This window comes from Hippocampus bargibanti, linkage group LG13, assembly GCF_051943395.1.
Source record: "Hippocampus bargibanti isolate YZ-2025 linkage group LG13, ASM5194339v1, whole genome shotgun sequence".
In the NCBI taxonomy this organism is placed as follows: Eukaryota; Metazoa; Chordata; class Actinopteri; order Syngnathiformes; family Syngnathidae; genus Hippocampus; species Hippocampus bargibanti.
In genome coordinates, this window is record NC_142746.1 from 4,077,218 (window position 1) to 4,100,582 (window position 23,365).

At 39.9% G+C, this 23,365-nt stretch overlaps 1 protein-coding gene across 2 annotated transcripts in view; it reads left to right on the forward strand.

Annotated features, from left to right (window-relative positions):
• The window catches only part of ctu2 (cytosolic thiouridylase subunit 2 homolog (S. pombe)), a 32,315-nt gene that overhangs the window by 7,312 nt on the left and 1,638 nt on the right, over positions 1-23,365 (forward strand). Inside the window, exons 4-15 of one of the 2 annotated variants that reach the window (XM_089012364.1) lie at positions 1,051-1,110; positions 4,912-4,972; positions 5,057-5,166; positions 10,612-10,871; positions 14,018-14,153; positions 14,237-14,368; positions 17,031-17,122; positions 17,258-17,355; positions 17,965-18,063; positions 21,598-21,688; positions 21,822-21,888; positions 23,220-23,278. In XM_089012364.1, the coding sequence (XP_088868490.1) occupies positions 1,051-1,110; positions 4,912-4,972; positions 5,057-5,166; positions 10,612-10,871; positions 14,018-14,153; positions 14,237-14,368; positions 17,031-17,122; positions 17,258-17,355; positions 17,965-18,063; positions 21,598-21,688; positions 21,822-21,888; positions 23,220-23,278 (1,265 nt within the window). The other variant, XM_089012363.1, reaches the window with a different exon arrangement.

Below are 23,365 nucleotides of genomic sequence, written 5' to 3' on the forward strand. Positions count from 1 at the left end.
ATATTGAATTGGATTTGCCTTTATTAGTCTCGCAGTGGAGACATTTACAAAGAGCAGGGTTTTGGAACCTATGAGCCATATATGGATTTTTTGATGATTGCATATGGCTCGCCGATCAAACTACATACTCTCGCTTTTTTGCTGTTCATTTCCTGCTGGGGCTGCAGTTGGCGGAAAGGCCAATTTTGATTGGATGATACTGGCCGTCATGTTGAAACAGATAAACACCCCTTTAAATAAGCCCGGCGAGTAAAAAAAAAATGATGTGTAAATGTCAGCTTGAGTTGAATTCGCCTTTGTTACCATCGATGAATCAGTCGAATGTCAGTGGCATTCTAACAAGCCCCATGCTAACGTTGTCATCAATATACTTCTGCAAGAGACAGCAGAAAGTAAGCGTGGAAGCTAATGAGCCGTGTACAGGCTAGCTAGCAGTAACTTTGCCTATGGACCAGGCAAGTTGTCTTCCTCCCAACATTCGTAACATCAATTCTCTTCCCACCTTCAAGTCCCATCTCAAAACCCACCTATTTAAAATTGCATTTTCTGTGTAGCTCTCTCTTGTTTCTATTTATAATTGTATTTTATTTATTGCATTGCATTTGTGATTATATTTTATTTATTATAGTACCTATGCTTGTCTGTAACTGTAAAGTGTCCTTGAGAGCTTTGAAAGGCGCTTAAAATGTAATGTATTACAGTAAAGTCTCGTTATATCGATATCGGATATATCGATAGTCCCGGTTATATCGATACTATTTCTATGCACGCACGGGGAAAATTACATGCAAACAGGGTCGGATATATCGATAGTCCCGGTTATATCGATATTTTTTCGGACTCCCTTGAATATCGATATAACGAGACTTTACTGTATTATTATTATTATTATTGAGTACTATCACAAAGTTGTTTTAAATAATACATTCTGACATTTTGTTACAATAAATTAAACACCCAATTAAGTGCCCGTTATTTGAAAATCAAGCCCCAATCGCTTACTTTTTTTGTGACGACTCCATTGATTATTACGTTTTTTTGTACTTTTAGGTGCTGCTGGCTGTATCGGGTGGGCCATCTTCTTCTTCCATGCTCAAACAAGTCCAAGAGGTCTGCCTACGCCAATAAATTATTGTTTTATTTCTAAAAGGGAAACCAGAAGTGGTTAAAAAAAGTCCAAAAAGTACCACGTTTTCCCCGTGAATGTTAAAATTATTTACTGTTGGGGCATCTTCATAATTATTATGATTTATGCTCTCTGCTCACATTTGAAACTGATATCTCGTCTACAGAGCTTTCACTAATCAAACAAGACACTTTGCCCCAACATGTCCTCATGTTTGTTTGTTTGTTTCATGCTTTTCATCCAAACTACCATTATGTTCAAGAATTCACTTTTCATACTTATTTTATCACCTTGAAATACCCGCTCCTTCTCCAGATGGGATAGCCAGCCGGATAGCTATCCAGCTAGCTAGGCAGCTAATAGCTAACTAATAGCTATCCAGCTACCCAGCTAGACAGCTAATTGATAGCGAGCTACCCAGCTAGATAGCTAGACAGACAATAGATAGCCAGCCATCCAGCTATATCTACTAGCTAAATAGCTAGCTTTCTTTCTAGTTGAGTTACTTCCGGGTTGAGTAAACGCTGGCGCGTGTGGCTGCCGCGTGTGGCTGCCGCTGCTCGCCCACAAAGAAAAGCTTATCCTGTGACTGTAAAGTGACCTTGAGAATTTTGAAAGGCGCTTATAAAGCAAATGTATTATTATTATTAAATAACAAGTACGGCTGTTGTTACAGTAATCAAAATAATAACACATTGTAGCGGTAGAGAGCTTGCGTCATAAGTCATGCAATTTACTTAACTTTGATTTCGTATTCATCAGCCTTTATGTCCTATTTGCGGGTCATAACAGATTTTTTTATTATAGTTGATTATTTTCTTATTTTGACTTTTTTTTAATTCAGGTAGTTTTAATTAGCGTTCAGAGTCGGTTTGCTAGTTTTCATTAGTTTTTTTAAAACACGTGGCTTTTGTTCGGTTTTTAGTTGTTATAATTTTTTAACATATGGCTGTGTAGAGTGTACATTTAAAGCAAAGGTTATCAAGCAAGTATAGTGTTATGAAATGCAATTTACAAAACCTGTATGATACTGATTGAGAAAGATACAATACATATTGATTGATTGATAGCTATTCTCTTGCTAATAGCTATTAATCAGAATCAGAATCATCTTTATTGCCAAGTATGTAGAACACACAAGGAATTTGTTTCCGGTAGAACACGCTGCACTAGTATCGTTGTCAAAAAAACTAATTCGCTAGCTATTAGCTATCTATTCGCTACCTATTAGCTATCTATTCTCTAGCTAATAACTATCAATTCACTAGCCATTAGCTATCTATTCGCTAGCTGATAGCTATCTATTTACTAGCGAGCTATGCTTGCTCTCTATTTGAGTTACTTCGGGGTTGAGTGAACGCTGCCGTGTGTGGCTGCTGTTACTCACCCACAGAAAAAAACTGATCCTGTGACTGTAAAGTGACCTTGAGAGTTTTGAAAGGCGCTTAGAAATCAAATGTATTATTATTATTATAAAACAATCACCTACTGGTTTTGCACAAAGGTTCATAAGCCGTTTTGGCAAGAGTAGAAAACAAATGATATTATTGATGTAACTAATACAGTAGTTGGATGGAGTTTAAATTAGTTTGGCTTTAATTTAATTTGTATGTGAACTCATTAACTGCCAGACATGCAAAAAATGTGTCCACCAGTGCCAGGGTTTTTGTCATTGTCACTTGATTTCCAGGACCCACAGAATATTGAGTTTTAGGACTACATAAACATTTAATACAGTGTTAGAAACATTAGACTCTGTTCTTTCATCAGAAAAAGAGTTAATTCCTAAATTATATGGGTCTGGTGTTAAATGAAATGAGGGCAGCTGTTCAAAATACATATTCATTTATATAGCGCTGTAACAACAGCTGAAGCTGGAACAAAGCGCTAACATGGAAAAAGGAAAAATGGAAAACGCTGCCCACTTGTGGAAAAGAAATAACATTGCCAGGGGCCATTGCCAGAGGCGATGGCCAGCGTTTATCGGCACCCAAGCATGAAAAAAAGAAAACCCGAACCCGCTCTACGTCATATTTTCAATTCATGAATAGCAGTGAATGAGTTAAAAGCATTTGCATCTATATTCCATTTTGTTTGTATTAAATTTTGTTTGTTTTCTTTAACTTTACGACTACGGCCAAACATTGAAATTATATCATAGTTGTGAATGGAAAAAGTAAAAACGAGTAATTGTTTGTTTGTTTTTTTTAATAGCTCGGAGTTTCAGTTGGTGAGAAACAGTACTAGCACTACTTTCCTCTGAATTGTGGTGTGAGAAGCACGCGGTTAGGTCTTGTTAAATATTAAAGCCAAGATCCTAGTAACAGGCGAACTGATTAGTGTTGTGTTTCTATTTCATAAATGTTGGAAGTGGAATTAAAGTGTATAAAATGATAATACAGTGAGACCTCAACTTACGAACTTAATTGGTTCCCAGACAGAGTGTGTAAGGCGAAAACTGTATCTCAAAAACAAAATTCCCATAGGAAACCATTAAAATGGGAATAATCCGTTCCCGGCTTTCCATAAAATATAGTTTTTAACTAAATAAGCCTTAAAACTACACACAACATACCTTATTCTATGTATAATACATGTGCTATTGTATTGTAATGAAAGAAATACACTGCATTGTATCATAAAGTCACTTTATTTGCATTTGTGATGGTCATTGATGGAATGGCATTGGAGGTCGAAGGTCAAAGGGAATTGCTGTTTGGAAATAGAGGCACATTACATGAGGACCGTAATTAAAGAAATAAACTGCTGTAAAATAACGTTTTATTTAGCTTTTTGATGGTCGTTGATGGCTTATGGAAGGAGAGTCACCTTCCATAAGGACTGTTGATAACTTAACCTGGTGCTGTTCGGTCGTGTGCTTTCGCCGAAGATCACTCCGCCAGCCGTGGTGGGTGTGTATTATGAAAATAGTGCTTATTAGTGCCTTTCCAGCAGCTCATGTATTTCGTTTTTCTACTTTCATTCCTTTCATCACCGCTGCTGTGAAATGTAAATTTCTCCACTGTGAGACTAATAAAGGCATATCCAATCCAATCCAATCCAATTATAAGGTTTAATTTTCAGAAATTTGAAATTTGTAAGACGAAAAGTTTGTAAGATAAGGTGTTTGTAAGTTGAGGTCTCACTGTACAGGTAACATCCGACTTACGACCGACTCGATTTACGACCACCAATAATTGCGACCACGACCCCCAGAGCCTATTTCAGAGGGAGGAGTTTGCAAGTCATTTAGCCTCCGAGTCTCTATTAAACATTTTGAATGGATTTCGACTTACAACCATTTTGACTTACGATCGTTTGGTCGGAACGGAACTCGTCGTAAGTCGGATGTTATCTGTATTGAATTTCCAGGCTGGAAGATCAGCACACCAAAAATTGCCCCTCGAATGGCCTTTGGTCAAAAGTCTTGGCGGTAGACTTTGCTTACCTTAAAAGTATGCAAACTAAGCATGTTAAAAACAAACAGCATGTGCACAAGTGGGAGATTGTAGCTGAATATGCATAACAAGGTATAAATTTCAACTTGTCAAATACCGTCTTGTTTTTTTTTCTAACAAAACATGCTCAAAAGTCAAGGCTGTGCAAATTTCTTTGTGCAATTCAACATATCAAGTCAGATTTCTTGAAAACTTCTCAACCTATATTTCAGACTAATTGCCAGGCAAAAGGTTACCTAAAAGATAAAAGCTTCACAAACATGCAAGGATAATAAACCTTTTCTTGTTACCTATTTTTTTAAACCATCTTTGCATTCTCACTTCCAGGGTTTGAGTCAAAATGCTCACAAGAAGCTGAGATTTGTTCCCGGAATTGTCTACATTGATGGTAAAATTCTAATCACACTTGAAACTGTGCACATATTATACTTGTTTGCATAGATGAAGAAACATGTTTTTGTATTTTTTTTAGAGGGTTGTACTTTAAATCGATCGAAGGAGGAAAGAAGACAAACAGTGGAAAAGTTGAAAGATATTTTTATAGCAACAGGATTCCCCTTCCACATTGTGCTTCTGGAACAGGTTCGTGTGATTACTCTAAAACGGTCACATTAAATGAGTTCCATGTTTCTTAACAAGAAACTGCCCCAGTCTGAAGGCCCCTTTGAGATCAGATTGATTTAAGTACAAACATTTTTCTGGCTTTTGATATCACTCATAAAATGTATCAAAAGGAAGATTAAAGGTCGCTTCGCCTCACATTTCTTACAGGAGTTCCATCACTGGGTACTACAAAAGTTGCTGTTTAATTTGCGCCACGCCGCAAACTTAATTATAGGGAATTAAGTGCACAGAGGCAGCTCATTAATCTGCTTTTCAAGCAGCATCATATTCTGCATTGCTGAAAAGTCCTTTTTTAAAAACCAAAAAAGACTCATTACCAGTGCAGTGAGACCATACATTTTTAATAGATCTCAGAAAACCATTGACGCACCAGAACCATGTAGTTCAGGGGTCGGGAACCTATGGCTCGCGAGCCATATATGGCTCTTTTGATGATTGCATATGGCTCGCCGATAAAACTAAAATATGTATTTAGTTTTTCGTTTCGTCGTTTTTTTTTTCGCCGTTCATTTCCCGTTGGGGCTGCAGTTGGCGGAAAGCGCAATTTTAATTGGATGACACTGACCTTCAATGGCCGAAAGCGCCATGTTGATTGGATGATAGTGGCCGTCATGTTGAAACAGGTAAACGCCCCTTTGAGCCCAACTATTGCACTTCAGCGTGAATGCCCCGGAGCATTAGAGGAAAGAAAATTTTCTGATTCTAATTTGCAATGAAACAATACCATCGATGAAACAGTCGAATGTCAGTGACGTTTTAACAAGCCCTTTGTTAACGTTAGCATCGACATACTTCTGCGAGAAGGAGATTGCAGATAGCAAGTGTGGAAGCTTATGAGCCGTGTGCAGGCGAGCGAGCAGTAACTTCGCCTCTGGACCGGCAAATTGAATTTCATTCCGATCGTTTTCCTGGATTTTTACCAAACACAAGGAACGGAAAACCATTCATGTTAATAGTGAGTACTATCACAACGTTATTTTAAATAATGCATTCTGATATTTTGTTGAAAAGTAGCCGTGCGTGTGCGCGCGCGCGCGAGCGTTTGTATGTGTGCGCGCGCGTGCGTGTGGCTCTTGCTGAAAAACATTTCTAAATATTTTACTTTTATGGCTCTCTTAGTCAAAAAGGTTCCCGACCCCTGATGTAGTTGTCAAACTCAAGCCCTGGAGGCCCACCATACTGCATGTTTTGCATCTCTCTGTTGGAACACAACAGCTTGGTGGTCGACAATCACACATTTTTCTTTGTGGATACCTTAAAGGGCAACCGACACCTCCGGCAAGTTGCGCCCATAATTTGTAAAATCACTTCAAATGACTTCTACTGAGCGCTTTTTAGAAAGATTCCACGGCATATAGCTATACTTTATGTTTTAAGACTCTCGCTGAATATTCAAGAAGTCTAGTTTTCGAGTTGATGACGATGCCCGAAGTGATGTCACATTCGGAACGCCCCTGACCGAGAAAGCGACACACAATGCATTTTGGGTACTTTTTTTCATCTGAAAACACAGTGTTAATCGCGCAAAATTAGAAGAAAAACTACATAAATAACGCAATGGTGAATCGTGTGGCTGCCAATTGCGATAACACGCATAAAGAAGGTGTAAGTTTACACAAATTCCCAGTGGACAAATCAGCCCATTTCATATACTGGACGAAACGCAGCTTGTGCGCCATCTTGTGCATTTTTTGGGCGCTACATTGGAGTCCAGACGGCTCAAGTTGATGCGGAAGGACTTCTTTAATCCATGGCAAACATTTATACTTTCCTCTTCAGAACTATTTGAATCATATTCATAACTGGATGAGTAACAAGAAAGCGTCTTCTCCGAATCTGAACTCTCTGAAGCCATTGTTTTGATTTGGGAGCAAGGCAGTGGATGGCCCACAGTGATGTCACAAACAAGGGGGAGGGACTTTCTGAATCTTCCCAGTTTCGAGCTCATTTGTGACAGCTTTGGGACACTAAGTCATTTTTATTGGTGTTTTGCATTTAACTAAAAATATCAGCCTGCGTGTTTTGAGTATTTTAGATGCTATAAAACGTTTTTCTGATGTCAGTTAGGAAAGTAAAAAATGTTGTCGGTTGTCCTTTATGTGTACCAACTGTAACACCAAGGTTGTGACTTAATTGTGTTTAAAGTACAGTGAAAGAAAAGGGGTGACGAAAACCAGTCCACCAGCCACAGTTTCTGATGGCAGTTCGGAAACAAAAAAATGGTGTTGGTTGTCCTTTAAATAGACGTAACAATACTGTATATCTGGTACACTAGAATGTGTGCTGGGAAAAAAGTCAGTTTTCCCGTTGCCGCAAATCGATTTCATATGTGGGGCAGTTGCCTAATGTGCTGCATGGAATTACCAAAGGGGTGTTTTGTTTCTCTGCAATTGTCCAGTTTAGTTGCTTTTGACTGGGTCAGTCAGTCGATGAAAAGGTGTTTTTCAGCCGTCATCTGTACTTCTTTGAAGATGTGGACGTTTCACTTTATATCCAGGAGGATTCTTCAGTGAACTAAAATTTGCTGGTAGTTTTGACCCTATATACCTACCCCATACAATGATGAGAGACAATAAATCGAATGACATGCCGGCTCAGACGTCGCCCGGCGGCCAAAAGACGGTTGGAGGCTAAGATCAAGGCGGCTCGGAAAGATGTGAGTCAATTGACGGAGACTCAGAGAGGTGTGAATAAAAGGCCAATACCCGAGAGGTACATGCAGATCACCATACCTGAAGCACTCGAAACTGCCAAACAAAGGCTCCAGGCCTTGTCCAGTCGCCTGAAGAGGTACACGAAAGAGAATGAGGCCAGAGGAATAAACAGGCTCTTCGCAACACAACCTGCGAAATTGTACGCTCAGTGGCAGGGTTCTAACAGCAGAGCAGACCCTCCAAGGTTGGAAACTGAAAGATACTGGAAAGGCATATGGGAGAAGGAAGTCGCACATAACAGAAGTGCACAATGGCTGGTGACTCTGAAAGAAGAGCACAGCAACCTCCCTGAACAGAACCCAGTTACCATAACACCGGCAGACATACAAGAAAGAGTCTCAGGCAACTGGATGGCACCAGGCCCGCGCATATGGTCCACACCTACTGGCTAAAGAAACTCACAGCACTCCACGAGCGCCTAGCAGCACACATGAACAAGTTGCTGATGGATGGGACTCACCCAGGATGGCTAACCGAAGGATTCCTCAAATGACCATGAGAGCCTTCGTTGCAAACTCGATGAGGATGTGGAAAACCACAATTGAAACCAATGGCAAGCCACTAACGCAAGTGTCCATCAAATGTGGCATATACCAAGGTGATGCACTCTCCCAACTGCTGTTCTGCATAGGACTGAACCCCCTCAGCCAAATAATCGCCAAGACAGCCTATGAATCATAGATTCAGAATAGAATCAGAAATGGAGCTACAATTAGTCACCACTTCTACATGGATGACATAAAGCTGTATGCTAAGAGCGAAAGGGACATAGACTCCCTGATCCACACAACCTGGATCTACAGCAGTGACATCGGTATGTCATTCGGGCTGGAAAAATGTAGTCAGATGGTGACTAAGAGGGGCAAGGTAGTCCACACTGAAGGGGTCTCACTCCCTGAAGGAACAATAGCAGATATTGAAAACAGCTACAAGTACCTCGGTATCCCACAGGCCAATGGCAACCTTGAACTAGCAACAAGGAAAGCGGCTAGGACCAAAAACCTCCAGCAGGTGAGGCAAGTCCTAAGAAGCCAGCTCAATGGCAAGAACAAGACCTGGCTAAAACAGCTATACCCTGCCAGTGATCAGATACCCTGCAGGAATAATAAGGTGGCCAAAGGAAGATATTCAGACCACGGATGTTAAGACCCGAAAACTCCTCACCATGCATGGAGGGTTCCATCCCAAAACCAGCACCTGAGACTGTACACAAGCCGTAAGGAAGGGGGCCGGGGACTAGTGAGTGTGAGAGCCACTGTCCAGGATGAAACATCCAAGCTCCATGAATACATCAAAGAGAAGGCTCCAACGGATGATGTGCTCAGAAAATGTCTCAGACAATGGGGAACAGAGGATGAGGTGCTGGAAGAGGGACAATCATGGGAGGAAAAGCCCCTACATGGGATGTACCACCGAACCATAACTGAAGTGGCTGATCTCAAGAAGTCTTTTCAGTGGCTAGAGAGGGCTGGCCTAAAGGACAGCACAGAGGCACTCATCCTGGCTGCTCAAGAGCAGGCCCTGAACACAACAGAGCCATAGAGGCACGGATATACCACACCAGGCAAGACCCAAGGTGTAGGTTGTGCAAAGAGGCACCTGAGACAATCCGACACATAACTGCAGGGTGTAAGATGCTGGCAGGGAAAGCCTACATGGAGCGCCATAACCAGGTGGCTGGCATAGTCTACCGAAACATCTGTGCGGAGTATGGACTGGAAACCCCAAGGTCAAAATGGGAAACACCTCCCAAGGTAGTAGAGAATGACAGAGCAAAGATCCTGTGGGACTTCCAGATACAGACTGACGAGATGGTAATGGCCAACCAACCAGATATCGCGGTCATAGATAAAGGGCAAAGGAAACCCGTTGTCATGGATGTAGCGGTCCCGAGTGATGGAAACATCAGAAAAAAGGAACATGAGAAATTCGAGAAATACCAAGGGCTCAGAGAGGAGCTGGAGAGAGCCTCGAAGGTAAAGGTGACAGTCGTGTCTGTGGTGGTCGGAGCGCTCGGGACAGTGACCCCAAACAGATCCTGGGAACAACATCGGATATCTCGGTCCAGAAAAGCGCAGTGCTGGGAACAACATGGATACTGCGCAGAACCTTCAAGTTTACTGGCCTCTGGTAGAGGACCCGAGCTAAAATGGGGGACAGACACCACCCATGGGGGATGAGACTAGGATATATATATACAGTAAAGTCTCGTTATATCGATATCGGATATATCGATAGTCCCGGTTATATCGATACTATTTCTATGCACGCACGGAGAAAATTACATGCAAACAGGGTCGGATATATCAATAGTCACGGTTATATCGATATTTTTTTGGACTCCCTTGAATATCGATATAACGAGACTTTACTATATATATATATATATATATATATATATATATATATATATATATATATATATATATATATATATATATATATATATATATATATATATATATCTATCCCTACTAAGGGCCAAAACTACCAGTAAATTTTAGTTCGCTGACGAAGCATCTTGGATAAGAAGCGAAACGTCCGACACCTTCAACGAAGTACAGATGACAGCTGAAGAAACCTTTTCGTCGATGGACCTATCCTGTACAACTGGGAGCTTACACAGACGTGTCAGTCATTGTCACGGTTCTACAGTCATTTCCTGATTTTTCCACATCTCTCCATGTAGGTTCTTGACCTCCCCGGTTCTGTTTTAGCGATGCCTCCTTCTTCCTCACCGACAGAACCAAGTTCTGACAAAGCATCTGTGGATCCATTTGTTTGCAACAATAGCAGTATATGTTTGGCACCAAAGAATCATCATCATCAGCAGCAGCAGCATGAAACTTCATCACCTCATGCCGATGAGTCCCAAACTCAAATGCTGCAGAAGCTTCTGGACTCCTCTAAAACCCTGACGGCCAAAGCAGAATTATTGAGCATGTTGAGGTATTTCAAAAAAATTATATCATTTACTTGCAGTTGTATTCAAAACCATTTGGATTATTTACTTTTATACATGACCACAGTGAAATATAAATGAAACTGACATTTTTTAGGTCTTTTCAAGATCCTATTATTTCTTTTCAAATATTTAAATGATCTCGCTGCACCCTACCTTTCCAAGCTCATCCGCCTCTATACTCCTTCCCGGCGCCTAAGGTCTGGTGACCAGAAATTATTACAAGTACAGTGATACCTTGGCTTACGAATGCCTTGGCTACCGAACTTTTTGGCTTACGAAAGTTAAATTCCCGAGAATTTAATCTTGGCATATGAACTATTTTTCGGGATACACATGGAGCGCCACAATGAGTGATGTGTCATTCGCGAACGAGCCTGTTCTCCTCACAAGGAAATGCCAGCCGACTTCTTTTTTGTCTTCTATCCCCCGCCCCCAGTCTTTGGTAAAGCCACACGTGATTGGTCAAGAGCGGGGGGGGGGGGGGGGGGGTTACAGAAACACAGAGCTGCAAATAAAAATACATAGGCAGACGACAGAGAGAGAATGAGAAAATGGATAGAAAACAGTGACATTTGAACTTGTTTCAACTTTATTGATAGTTCAAAGTCAGAGTGTTGACTTCAAGGTTAAAATATCCCATCAATCAGGCTCCACAAATAACCCGCACAAGCCATCTGTACACTTGATGCAAAAAGCTATCAACACAGCTAAACAGAACACAATTGATGAGGAACTAGGTAAAATTATTGCAGAGAAAGCACGGCAACTTCACTCGGATATCGTCAAGAGGCAACCTGGAAGTTCGTCATCCATTGATGATTTCAAGGCTACCTATGGATGGTTCGTGAACTTTAAGCGTTGTACAGGCATTCATTGTGTAATTCGTCATGGTGAGGCAGCCAGTTATGACGATAAAGCTGCCACATCTTACAAGGAATCATTCCTCAAAGTGGTGAAAGAAGAAGGCTACGTTCCTCATCAAGTGTTTAATGTTGATAAAACCGGCCACTCCATTCCATCAAGCCATCAACAACCATCACAAATGTGAATAAAACGACTTTATTATACTGTACTGTTTATTTCTTTAATTACAATACCATAGCACATGTATTATACATAAAATAAAGTATATTTTGTGTAGTTTTAAGGCTTAGAAGATTAGAAAGTAGAAAATTGTTTTATGGGGACCTGGGAACGGATTATTCACATATTAATGTTTTTTATAGGAAATTAATGTTTGGGATACACACTTTTCGCCTTACACTGTCTGGGAACCAATTAAGTTCGTAAGCCAAGTTATCACTACCAACAACTAAGCGGAGGCTCAGAGGGGGTCGAGCCTTTTCCATTGCTGGTCCCCTCTCTGAAGTGGCCTGCCACGGAACATTCGGCAACACCTCGAGCTGCCCATCTTTTGAACCCGCCTCAAAACTCACTTGTACTCTTTGGCATTTGACTCAGCATGACTCAGACTTGGGCTTAGTTTTACACCCTTGTGCTTCCTGTCTTTGTGATTGATTTATTGCTTTATTGCTGTGTATATGATAGTTCCTTCATGTACCACACTTTGTATGCGGCGTTGGCTGTTTGAAAGTGCTTTATAAATACAAACTCAATTAAATTCGAACTTCAACGTACTCAGTGAAATGGCATAGAATCCCTCGCCTGGGAACTGAACCCAAAACACTTTGTCACATGAATAACCTCTTTGTCAATGACAATATGCATCATAGATTTAAATATCTGGCTAGATACCTAACTGGCTATCTATTTGCTATCTATTAGCTATCCGGCTGGCTCACTAAATATCTAACTCAGGGGTGTCCAAAGTCGGTCCTCAAAGGCCGCCGTCCTGCCTGTTTTCCAGCTCTCCCAGGAGCAATGCACCTGGTTTAAATCATCAGGACCATTTTGATGCTGCTTCAGAGCTGGCTGATGAGCTGGTCATTTGAATCAGGTGTGTTGCTCCTGGGAGAGCTGGAAAACAGGCAGGACAGCGGCCCTCGAGGACCGACTTTGGACACCCCTGAATTCTAACTGGCTATTAGTTATACGGCTACCTAGCTAGCTGTCTATCTATTAGCTATCGGCTCTATATTAGCTAACTAGCTAGCTTTCTATCTATTTGAGTTCCGGATTGAGTGAACGCTGGTGCTGCCGCTGCTCACCCACAGAAAAACTTGAATTGGTTCTGGTTCAAATGTGTAAAGTACCCATCCAAAATGCAAGCCAACTAGTCAATATTCAATCTAGGCTATTTATTTGCTATATGGCTATCTAGCTACCTAGCTCGGTATCTATTTGCTATCTATTTGCTATCTATTATTTATCTACTTAGCTGGCTATCGATTTGCTATCTAGTTAGCTGGGTATCTATTTGCTATCCATTTGCTATCGATTAGCTAGGTACCTAGCTGGATATGTATTTGCTATCTATTAGCTCTATGGCTAGCTAGCTATGTAGCTGGCTATTTATTAGCCAGCTACATAGCATTTGCTATCTAATTGCTATTTATTAGCTTTCTACTTAGGTGGCTATCTATTTGCTATCCATTTGCTATCTATTAGCTAGGTACCTAGCTGGCTATCTATTTGCTATCTAGCTAGGTATCTATTTGCCATCCATTTGCTATTTATTAGCTAGCTACCTAGCTGGCTATCTATTTGCTATCTATTAGCTTTATGGCTATCTAGCTAGTTAGCTAACTGTATGGCTGGAAAAGTGACCTTGAGAGTTTTGAAAGGCGCTTATAAATGAAATGTATTATTAATTGAAATGAACTGCAAATTCTCACATTGAGGAAGTTTCACAAAAATGAGGACATTAAACCTTTCTTTTTGTTTTTAGTTTTAGTTTTTTACTGCATTAGAAATATTCTCGTGGTTGTTTAATTTAAACTCCATGATGATGGTCAAATGGTTTTGGTCTGCACGTGTTTCTCTCAATACTTTTATTCTGTCGGAAAGAAAGAAATGAAAAAAAATCTTGACTCTAATATTGTAAAAATAATGCATTACACTTTTTAATTTTAATTGTTTTTTACACTTGCCAAGTTATTGTCACTCATACAAAATGCAGTCTAATATTTATTTTAGATCTAAAATATCTACTGTATATTTTTCCTTAAAGACAGCATCTTTTAGTGCACACCGCTCGCAGTGAAGGCTACAGTAAATTGATGTTTGGAGACAACTGCACCAGACTAGCGGTTAAACTTCTCATTAGTATATCACTGGGCAGAGGAGCACAGCTTGCTCAAGATACAGTAAGTGATTTAAAAAAAAATGTAAATGTTTTTTGCCAACCTGGCCCTCCTGAAAAAAGTGCTTTGTGTATGTCGGTTTTTAGAGTTTCTCTGACTCTCGCTATGGTGACATTATATCATTGAGGCCGATGAGGAACTACTCTGCAAAAGAAATAGCCTATTATAACCATCTCTTCAATGTCCCTTCTGTTTTCACACCAAGCCTTCACACTAAGGTAAGCTCAATCAAGCTATACCAAAGTTTCAGCTATTTTGGCAACTGAAAAAATGTCGAGCTTGTGTTAACAAATATTGTCGTGTACATGGTGGTAACACGGCCACAAAATATCATTCATCTTTACTGAGACAGCTGAAAATTAACTCATTCACTGCCATTCACAAATTCACTCGGAAATTGAAAATATGTCGTAGAACGCCATTCCCGAGTTTATTCGGGGTTCGCTTTTTTTTGTGGGAGAATAACGTTCAAGTCCCGGTCCAGCTTGTGTGTGAATTTCAGAACTGTATGTAATGTATTCACATCAAGTGAAAAGCCTAGGTGTCATTCTTGACAGCACACTATCTTTCCACTCCCATATAAATAACTTAACCCGGTCTGCGTACTTCCACCTACGCAATATCAATCGTCTTCGCCCGTCTCTCACTCCTCACACCACTGCTATCCCCATTCATAGTCTTGTCACCTCCCGGATTGACTATTGCAATTCACTTCTCTTTGGTGTCCCTCAGAAATTTCTCCACAAACTTCAACTCGTCCAGAATTCTTCAGCTCGGATGATCACCAGAGCCTCATCCTTTCACCACATCACCCCTGTCCTCCAAGAGCTCCACTGGCTCCCGGTCAAATATAGAATCAACTTGAACATTCTTCTTTATACATTTAAAGGACAACCGACGTCTCCGAACAAGTTGTGTCCATAATTTGTGAAATGGCTTCAAATGACCTCTACTGAGCGTATTTTACGAAGATTCCACCGCATATAGCCATATTTTACGTTTTAAGACTCGTGCTGAATATTCCGGAAGTGTTGTTTTTGAGTTGGTGACGAGTCCGTACGTGACGTCACTGAAGGAACGCCCCGGACCGAAAAAAAGGACACATTGTAGCAGTCCTTCCATCACGTCAATACATTTTGCTCTGCTTGTTTGGTCTGAAAACATCATGTTGCACCAAAAAGAGCCAGAAGAGGGCGACCAAGCTCCATATAAGGAATTTATCAGCCTGCGGAAACGGGCTGATTAATTCCTCACAGGGAGCTTGTTCGCCATTTTCTGCCTCTTCGCTACATTGCAGTCCAGATGCCTCAAAATGACACGGAAGGACTTCTTTAATCAATTGCAAACATGTATGCTTTCCTCTTCAGAACTATTTGAATCATATTCATAACTGGATGTGTAACAAGAAAGCATATTCAATGAATCTGAAACCATTGTTTTGATTCTCCAGCAATGCAAAATGTCTTGGCATGACGTCACAAACTGGGTGGCGGGACTTTCTGAAAATGCCCAAATCGCAGCTCAATTTTTTTGCAGATTTTGGACACTTTAAGTCATTTTTATTGGTATTTTGCATTTGAATAAAAATATCATCCTGCATGTTTTGGGTATTTTAGATGCTATGAAACGTTTTTCCGATGTCAGTTAAGAAAGTGGTTGTCCTTTAAAGCTATCCATAACCTTGCCCCCCCCCATACCTATCTGACTTTCAAATTTCTATTCCCTCTCGTTCCCTCAGATCCTTTTCCTCCCTCCGCCACTTTGTGCTACCCCCGCCCCCCTTGCCTTTCTCAGCACGATGGGTGACAGAGCCTTCAACTGCACTGCCCCCAATCTCTGGAACTCACTTCCAACATTCGTAACATTGATTCTCTTCCCACCTTCAAGTCCCATCTCAAAGCCCACCTTTTTAAAATCACATTTTCTGTGTAGCTCTCTCTCTTGTTTCTATTTATAATTGTATTTTATTTATTGCATTCTATTTGTGATTATATTTTATTTATTATAGTACCTATGCTTGTCTGTGACTGTAAAGTGTCATTGAGAGCTTTGAAAGGCGCTTAAAATCTTTTTTGTATCTTTCTGACCTGCTTCAAATCTCTGTTCCCTCTCGGTCCCTCAGATCCTCGTCCTCCCTTCACCTCTATGTGCCCTCTGCCCGTCTCACCACGATGGGATGCAGAGCTTTCAGCCTCTCTGCTCCCAAAGTCTGGAATTCTCTTCCACCCAACATCCGCAATATTGACTCCCTCCCTATTTTCAAGGCTCACCTCAAAACCCACTTGTTTAAAATTGCTTTCAATGTATAGTTCTATCTGCCATTTTATTATGTATCATTTTACTTATGGTTTTATTGTTATGTGCTTTGTTTTATTGTTTTTGTTGTAAAGTGTCCTTGGGTGTTTTGAAAGGCGCTTGAAATAAAATGTATTATTATTATTAAAATGTAATGTATTATTATTATTTTAAAATTATTATGTATTTCCCGTGAGGGGGCAACAGTTACGCATTACTAAAAAATGCCTGTCATACGCTTTCTCCAGATTTACAAAGACACAATGCAGTTCCCTCTGACCTTCTCTGTACTTATCTTTCAGCATCCTTTAAGAAAATGCTGCATCTGTTCTACTCTTTTTTTTGCATAAAACCATACTGTTGTTCACAAATGCTCACTTCTGCTCTTAGTCTAGCTAGCTAAACTACATAGTTTCATTGCATGGCCCATCAAGGGGACACAAGCCAGTGTCTTATTATGCCGGTCCCAAGCACGGATAAATACAGAGGGTAGTGTCAGGAAAGGCAACAATGTAAAATTTTTGCCAGAAAATCTGAATCGCCTATGCCTCCCCCGAATACTGTAATATTACTTGTGTCCAACAGAGTAATGAAAGGTCCAGCATCCAGTGTCTGACGGAGAACTTTGTCACAAAACTGCAAGTTGATTTCCCATCTACTGTCAGCACTATATATCGGTTAGTATACATGTATTTGCATTGAATAATCAAACAATACTTGATGTCAACACAACCTCTCCAGATTTTTGTTATAATCACCAAATTCTGTGTTTTCACTTCTACAACTGATGAAAATCTTGCTGTGTCCTTCAGAACAAGTGAAAAGCTGCAACCAACTTGTCAGAGTTCATCCTCTGGAAACTCATGCGACAGATGTTTGCTCTGTATGTGTTCTCTGGATACAGCAGTTGGTGAGTTTTCCAGTTTTAAAGTCATGTCAATGTTACTCATAGTGGCAAGACCAGGTTAAATCAAGACTAGCCATTTGGGTTTACAAGCCGTGCGTTTTAACTGTTTCAAGTTTTCTCATGAGCACCTTCAAGCAGTAATTCATGCCTTATGGCATATGGGAGAAGGAGCTTGATTGCACATAACAGCAGTGCACAATGGCTGGTGACTCTGAAAGAGGAGCACAGCGACCTCCATGAACAGAACCCAGTTACAGTGGCAGATATACAAGAAAGTTATGAAAAACTGGACGGCACCAAGCCTGGATATGGGTCACACCAATGAATTTGAATCAGAAACCAACTGGTTTTCAAATTTGATGTAAAAAATTATGGCAGTTATTGTGGTTTATGTGGGACAGTTTGAGCTTTTGGTTCGAACTTTAGCATGCATCATGGAATTTCACATTTGATTTGCTTTCGTGGGCCAGATTTAGTGTCACAATTCATTGTAAGGTGCAGTGCACTTACTTAGTTTGTGACGCTAGAAGGACATTAATCATTTTCATATGCGTTTACATTGTTGATCCTAAATTAGGTAACTCATGAATGTAACCTTTCACCATTGTCTAGAAAATGCTTCAGCTTTCCAGTCCACCCTCATCTCTGAACGCCTCTGCCAGACCAAATGTGTTGGTGCTATCGGTGCTTCATTTCCCAGACAAAGTACCGGTACTGTATGGTTTTTATTAAATCTCAGCAATGTTCTGGTTCAAATGTGTAAAGTACCCATCCAAAATGCATGGCATCTAGTCACTATTCAATCTGTTCAATCTATCAAGAGACCAATTTCATGGTGCACTTTTAAGAAAACTAATAAAAATGCTGCATCTGTTCTACTCTTTTTTTTGCATAAAACCATACTGTTGTTCACAAATGCTCACTTCTGCTCTTAGTCTAGCTAGCTAAACTACATAGTTTCATTGCATGGCCCATCAAGGGGACACAAGCCAGTGTCTTATTATGCCGGTCCCAAGCACGGATAAATACAGAGGGTAGTGTCAGGAAAGGCAACAATGTAAAATTTTTGCCAGAAAATCTGAATCGCCTATGCCTCCCCCGAATACTGTAATATTACTTGTGTCCAACAGAGTAATGAAAGGTCCAGCATCCAGTGTCTGACGGAGAACTTTGTCACAAAACTGCAAGTTGATTTCCCATCTACTGTCAGCACTATATATCGGTTAGTATACATGTATTTGCATTGAATAATCAAACAATACTTGATGTCAACACAGCCTCTCCAGATTTTTGTTATAATCACCAAATTCTGTGTTTTCACTTCTACAACTGATGAAAATCTTGCTGTGTCCTTCAGAACAAGTGAAAAGCTGCAACCAACTTGTCAGAGTTCATCCTCTGGAAACTCATGCGACAGATGTTTGCTCTGTATGTGTTCTCTGGATACAGCAGTTGGTGAGTTTTCCAGTTTTAAAGTCATGTCAATGTTACTCATAGTGGCAAGACCAGGTTAAATCAAGACTAGCCATTTGGGTTTACAAGCCGTGCGTTTCAACTGTTTCAAATTTTCTCATGAGCACCTTCAAGCAGTAATTCATGCCTTATGGCATATGGGAGAAGGAGCTTGATTGCACATAACAGCAGTGCACAATGGCTGGTGACTCTGAAAGTGGAGCACAGCGACCTCCATGAACAGAACCCAGTTACAGTGGCAGATATACAAGAAAGTTATGAAAAACTGGACGGCACCAAGCTTGGATATGGGCCACACCAATGAATTTGAATCAGAAACCAACTGGTTTTCAAATTTGATGTAAAAAATTATGGCAGTTATTGTGGTTTATGTGGGACAGTTTGAGCTTTTGGTTCGAACTTTAGCATGCATCATGGAATTTCACATTTGATTTGCGTTCGTGGGCCAGATTTAGTGTCACAATTCATTGTAAGGTGCAGTGCACTTACTTAGTTTGTGACGCTAGAAGGACATTAATCATTTTCATATGCGTTTACATTGTTGATCCTAAATTAGGTAACTCATGAATGTAACCTTTCACCATTGTCTAGAAAATGCTTCAGCTTTCCAGTCCACCCTCATCTCTGAACGCCTCTGCCAGACCAAATGTGTTGGTGCTATCGGTGCTTCATTTCCCAGACAAAGTACCGGTACTGTATGGTTTTTATTAAATCTCAGCAATGTTCTGGTTCAAATGTGTAAAGTACCCATCCAAAATGCATGGCATCTAGTCACTATTCAATCTGTTCAATCTATCAAGAGACCAATTTCATGGTGCACTTTTAAGAAAACTAATATCACATGGATTGAGGTTGGGTGAAAGAACAGTTTGCACACGATCACAGTCAGTGAATGAGGCTAAGTGTTATTCAATGATGTACAGATATTTTTCTTGGTGTTGTTAGGTTTGTGTTTGTTCCATTGCATAACACACTTTGTATCATTGCCCTCACGTTTGGAACTGGTGTACGGAATAATGATAGCTGGTCATAGACATAAACAACAAACATATAAATAAATACAAATGGTGTGACAAAGTATTCAATGAAAGACAAAAGTTGAAGACGATTGATCCAACAAAAAGGCCGACAAACCTTGTGGGCTCACCTCCACAAGGGGCTAAATATCCTTAAAACTCCTGTGTATCTCCTTCTGCGGTCGTTTAAATTAGCAGTTTTGGTACTATATTTATTTCATAATGACTGCACAGAGCTCCCTAAGTAGTTTTCTGAGTGTGTGTTAGCGAATGCACATGTCAATTAGTGTCGGGCAGAACCGTTTTCGGTTACAAATGCTGATAATCACCACTAGATGAAATAGGAAGAGTAATAGGAAAACAACTAATGGGGAATACAGTGATACCTTGCCTTATGAACTTAATTGGTTCCCAGACAGAGTGTGTAAGGTGAAAAGTGTTTATCCCAAACATTAATTTCCCATAGGAAACCATTAAAACGAGAGTAATCCGTTCCCAGGTCCCCACAAAACAGAATTTTCTACTTTCTAATTTTCTAAGCCTTAAAACTACGCAAAATGTACCTTATTTTATGTATAATAAATGTGTTATGGTATTGTAATTAAAGAAATAAACTGTACTGTGTACTAAAGTCGTTTTATTTACCTTTGTGATGGTCGGTTTCATCAGCATTAAACATTTGATGAGGAACGTAGTCTTCTTCCACCATCTTGAGGAATGATTCCTTGTAAGCTTTGGCAGCTTTATCGTCAGAACTGGCTGCCTCACCATGACGAATGACACTATGAATCCCTGTACGACGCTTAAAGTTCTCGAACCATCCGTGACTAGCCTTGAAATCATCAATGGGTGACGAACTTCCAGGTTGCCTCTTGACGATATCTGAGTGAAGTTGCCATGCTTTCTCTGCGACAATTTTACCTAGTTCCTCATCAATTGTGTTCTGTTTAGCTGGGTTGATAACTTTTTGCATCAAGTGTACAGATGGCTTGTGCTGCTCTGTTTCTGTAAACCCCACGCACACCCCCCTCACTGCTGCGTTCTTGACCAATCACGTGCGGCTTTAACCGAAGACTGGGGGCAGGGAATAGAGGACAAAAAAAAGTCAGCTGCCATTTCCTTGTTAGGAAAACGGGCTCGTTCGTGAACGACACATCACTCATTGTGGTGCTCCGTGTATATCCCGAAAAATAGATCGGATGCCAAGATTAAATTTTGAATTTAATGTTCGTAAACCGAAAAGTTCCTTAGCCAAGGCGTTCGTAAACCAAGGTATCACTGTATCAAGAGCTCTAAACAGAAAGGCATTGATCAGATTATAGGGCACCTTGTCGGTTTTTGAAAAAAAAAAGTAATACTCTTTGGGTGCACCTTTTACTGCCGAAAATCCAGTATTTATTGTGCCTTGTTGATTAACAAACATGCCTCTTGAACCACAGGACATAGAGGATTAATTTGTGTACATTAAAGTTTCTAGCTATTTGCTATCTAGCTTGCTGGCTATCTAGCTAGCTATCTATTAGCTATCAATTTGCTAGCTAGCTCAGTTTCCATCTATTTGAGTTACTTCCGGGTTGAGTGAACGCTGCCGCTGCTCACCCACAGAAAAACCTATCCTGTGACTGTGAAGTGACTTTAAGACTTTTGAAAAGCGCTTAATAATTAAATGTATTATTATTATTATTATTGTTGTTTTATGGAATCACCCTCCCTCCAAAAAGTTCATGTATTTACATTGAAATCTATTTGCTTCCAGAATTGAGAGGTCCCAGTCAATGTTGCTCAAATGGCATAGGAGAATATTGTGATAGACCTATGGAAGACAAACGCTGCTGTTCTGGTGTCAGGTATGTATTATTTTTTATTTTTTTTGTAAATCTATCAAATGTGTTTAATTTTGCTCACATTCCCCATATAAAATGCGGATTATAACTCTGTGCCGAAGAATGCCTATATTATGCCGTGATTTATATGCCACAGGGTCCCAGATACAAGTGATATCAGAGACCTGCTATGTTACAGTTGTCAGTTGACCATCAAAGATATGGTGAGTGACTGTAAAATTAATTTACAGTCGGAGAAAAAAACACTACTACTTTTGACAATAATAATAAATACCACACTACTACTTACTACTTTTGACAATAAATAATAATATGTTTATCATATATAATTATATTATATAATATAATAATATAATATATAATATAATAATAATCCATTTCATTTATAAGTGCCTTTCAAAACTCTCAAGGTCACTTCATAGTCACAGGATAGGTTTTTCTGTGGGTGAGCAGCGGCAACCACACGCGCCAGCATTCACTCAACCCAGAAGTAACTCACATAGATAGAAAGCTAGCTAGCCAGCTAATAGATAGCCAACATATATAGCTATATAGCTAATAGATAGCTAGCTAGATAGCTAGTTAGCTAATACACGGAATGCTATTTTTAGTTATTCCCGTTTATAGCATAACAATGTTGTCATGTGTTCCCTTGATCACTTTTTTCTCTATGTGTTGAATAATCTAATTTATTGTTATGTATCAAAAGTACTCGTGGTGTCTGCTTCTTGGTATCAGAGAGATACTAAAGCTTTTCTTCAACAGCCGTCCTCTCATACCAGGTGGCACGGGGTGACCCATGGGGGGGTACCGTTTAATGAGATGGGGCTTGGATGGTATTCTCGTGACGTTTGTATGTAGACCACACAAAACAATTTTAAATGCTTTACCGAAAACATTGAAAGAATTACAAGAGAAACTGGATATGATTAAACTAAGTCACTATCCATAAAAAAAATATTATTCTTATTCTTGTTCTTATTCTTATTCTTATTCTTGAAGGAACAATAATAACATTAAATAAGATTAGATGAAGGATCACTCAAGCTAAATGAAATGGTTTTATGCAAAGACAGAGTAAAAGATACTCATGAATGAATGCAGCAATGGACAGCCTTGATTTTAGACCCGATTTAACAAAAGAATTGACAGTTTGAGTAGACCTCATTTACAAGAACATTTGAAAGTATAATTATCTATGAATAAAAAGTGAGCAGGATTAAAAAGAAAATTGTAAATCATGAATTATCCACCAGTAGGCACTTTTTAGTTGGAGTAGCATGCCACACTGTGAAAAGGATGTAGTAGTTAGTATCACAAAAGCACATTGTATGGATGACCGGATGAATTTCTAATAGAAATTTAGTATTTGGCTGTCTTAGCCTCGTTTTTAGTCACTGTAATGTTTAAAATTGTTGCCTCCCTGACCCCTGGACAAACCGGGGCCTGATGATGTGTACTGTACTGTACTGTCTATGGATTCAACTAGCTTCAGCAAGAATAACGTTTCCCTTTTGCTTCACTTGTGTTTCAGTCTTCAGTAGATTGTCTGCCACAATACATTTTGTCAGAGGCTCAGATAAGGCAAAGAAGGTAATCCCTTAGTTTGTATTTTCAGGTTTCTATTTGATTCTCTGCATGCAGAATGTATGAAGAGAAGTGTTCCAGGTCAAAGATAAA